Source organism: Oryx dammah, unplaced genomic scaffold (assembly GCF_014754425.2).
Source record: "Oryx dammah isolate SB20612 unplaced genomic scaffold, SCBI_Odam_1.1 HiC_scaffold_9, whole genome shotgun sequence".
Taxonomy (NCBI): Eukaryota; Metazoa; Chordata; class Mammalia; order Artiodactyla; family Bovidae; genus Oryx; species Oryx dammah.
In genome coordinates, this window is record NW_024070193.1 from 6,599,931 (window position 1) to 6,604,489 (window position 4,559).

General features: G+C 56.2%; 1 protein-coding gene across 1 annotated transcript; it reads right to left on the reverse strand.

Annotated features, from left to right (window-relative positions):
• Positions 1 to 1,071, reverse strand: TMEM158 (transmembrane protein 158; the record flags this gene model as incomplete). Its single annotated transcript, XM_040246783.1, has 1 exon — positions 1 to 1,071. A coding segment is annotated over exon 1 (780 nt), but the record flags the coding sequence as incomplete, so codon positions are not given.
• Positions 1,072 to 4,559: the final 3,488 nt, after the last annotated feature.

A 4,559-nucleotide genomic window follows, 5' to 3' on the forward strand; every position in this document is an offset into this window, starting at 1 on the left:
GGGGGCGGCGGCGGCGGCGCTGGCGGTGGTCCGGCGCTGCTCCATGCCGTTGGGCAGGAAGCCGGCGATGATGGGCACCGGCCAGATGAGGGCGGCCACGCTCCACACGACGATGACCAGGGTCATGAAGCAGGCCACCAGCGTGGACTCGATGGGCTTGCGGTTCAGCCGCCAGCCCGGCTCGCCCTGCAGCTCCTCCAGGCTGAAGTCCAGGCAACAGAAATGCAGCGGCTCGCCCTGCAGCCACAGCGGCCCGGGGGGCTCGGTCGCGGGGTAGGCGGGCAGAGCGGTGGGCGCCCCGGCGGTGGCGCCGGTGGGCCGGAGGCGGCCGGGGCGGCGGCCGCGCACCCAGCCGCAGCCCACGCAGAGGCGCAGGTCCTGCTGCGCGCCGCCCGCCGCCAGCCCCAGGTGCTCGATGAGCAGCGGCGGCCCGACACGGTGGAAGGCGGCGGCGAAGAAGGCGCGGCCGTGCGCGTTGGTGGAGAAGAGCAGCAGGTCGCACTGGAAGCCCCGCGGGCGGCCCCAGCGCACGAGCAACGAGCTCAGCATCTGCCGCTGCACGCTGATGTTGCACGGCGCCGCCGCCTCCTCCTCCGGGCGCTCGGGGGCCCCGGGCGTAGCCGAGGCCAGCAACCGCGGGGCGGCCGGCTCGTCTGAGGACGACGCGTTGACCGAGGCGTTGAGGGGCGCCCCGAGGAGGCCCGGCGCGTCCACAGCCCCGCCGCGGGCGGGCGGCAGCGGGCAGGCGGCGGCCAGCAGCGCGGCAAGCAGGGGCAGCATGGCCTGCGGCGGGCGCCTACGCGCGCGGGGCTGGCGGTGGCTGCATGGCGCGCGGGAGACGGGTAGGCGAGCGGACGGCGGGATCGCGGGGGCTGGCGGCGGGCGGAGTGAAGACGCGTCGGACCCCCAGTCAGGCCCGCGCGGGGGCGGCGCGGAGGCGGGGGCGGCGGCTCGCTTGGCGTGGGGCTCCCTCCCGGCCCGGCGGCGTCTGGGGTTCCCCGCCGCCCCCTGCGCGGGGGCCCTCGGACGGCCGGGCAGCTCTGCTGGGCCGGGCGCTCGCGGGGAGCAGGAATCCCCGGCTCGGCTCCGCCTCCCGCGCGCTCCGCCCCGTCGCGCCCCGCCCACCGCCCGCGCCCCGCCCACCGCCCGCGCGCCGCTGGGAGACTCCGGGGAGGGCGGGGTTGCACGCGCCGCGGCGGGGGCGGGGGCGTGGTCGGGGGCACGGCTTGGGGGCGAGAAGGTTGCAGGCGCGTTCGGGGTTGCGGCTCCGAGGCTTGCGCGCGGGCGCCGCCGCGGCGTCTATGGAGAACGTCCGATGGTCGCGGTGGGGGTTGGCAGGGCTGGCGGAGCTTGCGGACGCACCCTGGTGGCAGGGCCACACCGCCGGAGTCCAGCTCCAAGTGGAGAAGGCGCTCTGAGAGAATTGCGTCCTCTTGAGGGAGGCTCAAGGGCCCGGCGACCAGCCTTTGTCACGCCTGAGGCGGTCGTGTGGTGTCCTCCGGACCCCGCTCCTTTCACAGAGGTAAAACTGAGGCGTCCCCAGGTCTCCGCAGGAGCCAGAACCGGAACTCCTGGCCACCGTGTCTCCACAAGTCTGGAGAGTTCGGCTGGTTTTTAATGTGCCTCCAACACAATAGATCCACTTGGTATTCTCACAGCAAGCAGACCCCAAGGAAAATTCCAAGAACTCTGTGGAGTTGAGGTGCACGGGTTCTGGTGGGAATGTGAGCCCCGCAGCGGTTCTGGGGTTCCCAGGAAACAAGCCCTATCTGGCAGGTCCGATGAGCACGGTATTTATGAAAGATTCGTATGTAGAACGTTTTCAAGGGAAGATTCATCCCCGTTAGGGCATTAAGTGGAGCAAAGCCTGTCAAGAATAACTGCCAAGATCAGATTTATATGTTTAAAAAAAAAAAGCACTTTTTTTTTTTTTTTTTTAGCAATTTAGCCTTTTTACACTTGTTAAGAAAAATTCCGTGATGCCCCTTCAGGAGAATGACCCTGTGGTTTGAAGCCAGTGTGCCCTTGGAACACCGGCTATTCCTGAGAGGGAAGGAGTGTGGAGAGCAGAAACAGGCCCTCAGCGAAATGACACTCCCTCTAAACTTCCTTTCCTAAACAGAACATTGCTAGGCTTGGTGGCTGATTACATTTCTGGCAGATTTATCCATTGTATCTAACAATGAGTCAAACCAGGTTGAGGAAGATGTAAAAACAGCTCTAAAATATAGGTCCCAAACCTACCTGGCTTCTTTCTAGCAGGGCAAGCTATTATTCTAATTGGCCTTGGCTTCCCCATCTCAACACTGGGGTCAGTGGTACCTGCCTTGCAGGGTTGGTGTGATCAGTGCGCTCAACCCAGTGTCTGTCCGTCCGTCCACAAAGGTGCTTATGGGGTGGCTGAAAAGACGTAGCTCCTATCAGTTCAGTGCAGGCTAGCTGGAATGATCTTTGATTTCTACAAAAATGATTAATTTCCCCAAGGAGCCAGGACTCCCCTTTTGTTTAAACCTTCATGACTTTTCTGCTGAGAAGCAAGCTATCAGAAAGGACAATGTAAACTTTCGTGCTTTTATTAAAAGTTAGTTTTCCTTTTAACCTTGCATGTCAGGTACAGAATCTTCTGTCTGATCTGGCAGAGCTGTTTTAATCTGAGCCCTGTGGCTGGTGAACAGCCTAAGAACAGGGGCCTCAGGTAATCCTGACGGCTGAGAGTCACCCAGTTTTCAAGGGGTGAGTTTTAAGTCCACTGCCTTTGGTAGCGAGGGATGCTCTCTAGGGTTTGACCAAGAGGTAGGAACTCTCTGGCTTTGTGTGAGCAGGGAGGCAGCAGCAGAGGGGAAGACACAGAACCAGTTGTGGAGCCAAACAGTTAAGTGCAAAGCTGTGCCACCATTGCCCTGCACCCTGGGAAGCCGATGCTGCCCCCTTTCCATTTTACGCTATGGACTCCAGCACCGTGCCTTCATTCAGAGAGACAGCCATGCAGTCCTAGAATGATTTGCTTTCTTTGGGGGCAATTGGAATTGGGGAAGATAAGATAAAATTGTTTTCAGTTTTGTGTGCTGGTGTGTTACCGGAGACAGAAGCACCAAACGGGAGAGAGGGCCTGTGGTGGTTCTTTTTTTTTCTTTCTGAGAATTTATGTTTTGCTGTTTTTAGTCTGTTTGTTGGTTGGACAAATTTGCCTGTTTGCTAATAGCTCTGACAAGCCACCATTTATTGAATACTTTCCACATGCCAGGTGTTTTACACATCATCTCTACTCTTTTCAACAATCCCATAGTGATACCTATTTTGCAGTGAAAAAAACTAAGGCTCAGAGAGGGTGAGTAATTTACCTGAGGCCTCGGAGAAGCTGGTGACAAAGCCAGGATGTCACTCTGGTCTCCATTGACTCAGAGTTTGTGCTTTCTAAAAAACTGGTTGTGTCTTATCTTATGGAGGTTGGGTTCCAAAGTCTGTGCATAAGTTAAATGACTATATGGCATAATTTTCTTTTATATTGATAAAAACTTTTGGTTGAGTTTTTTATTTTATTCATAAAAAAATTTTTAAACCGTTTTTTTTTTTTTTTTTTTTGGCTGTGCCCCATGTCATGTGGAATCTTAGTTCCCTAACCAGGGATCAGACCTGAGCCTCCACCCGCTGTAGTGGAAGAACAGTCTTCACCACTGGACTGCCAGGGAAGTCCCAAGTTTCTCTTTAAAGATATACATATATTATAAACATAACAGCATTAGACAAAGATTGGAAAACAGTGGAGGAAACCGTTAGAAGCCTGGCTACCTGATTCTCTACTTCTCTGCCTCATTGTTCTCTTCTGCTGTCTTCATATTCTCTAAATGTACCACTAATACTCTGGGAAAAGAAGGAAATTAAAGTCGCACCGTCTTTTGCAGCCCGTATCACTTTGTGCTCTTCCCTTCAGCCCAGTGGGGATCTGGGAGTCTACCCAGGAGCAAAGGGTACTCAACCCACAGTTGCTGACTGAGTTAGCCTGCTGGTTAAAAACTCTGCCAAGCTATAGGCAGAGGCTATAGTTAATAGCGGTTAATTGTGGCTTCTGGTCCCGTCTCTGATCCATCTTCTCTACCAGTTTCCCTTCCCCTCGCTGGCTCTGTTCCAGGTCTACCAGCTTCCTTGCTGGAACACAGCAAGCACATCTAGAATTAGAGCCTTTGCCCAAGCTGTTTCCCCTGCCTGGGATATTGTTCTTTCTGGTAGCTGTCTTTCTTGCTCCCTCCCTTCCTTCAGATCTCTGCTGAGATATCAGATTCCCCAGAGGGGCCTTGCCAGACCATTCCTGTAAAACAGCACCCATTACCAGCATCCCCATCCCTCCCCATCCTCTGGTGCATTGTTCCGTGTCTTCCTGGTACTTATCCTCAGCTGACACATTGTGTGTTGTTCTTTGTTCAATGTCTCCCTTCTTTGAATGCCTGATCCCCCAAAGCAAGGCTTTATCTGTTTCGTTCATGGCCCATAGTAGAGGTTCAATGACTAGCTGACGAATGAGTGAGTGAATTCAGTAGACCGGGCCGACCCAGCAGGCAGGA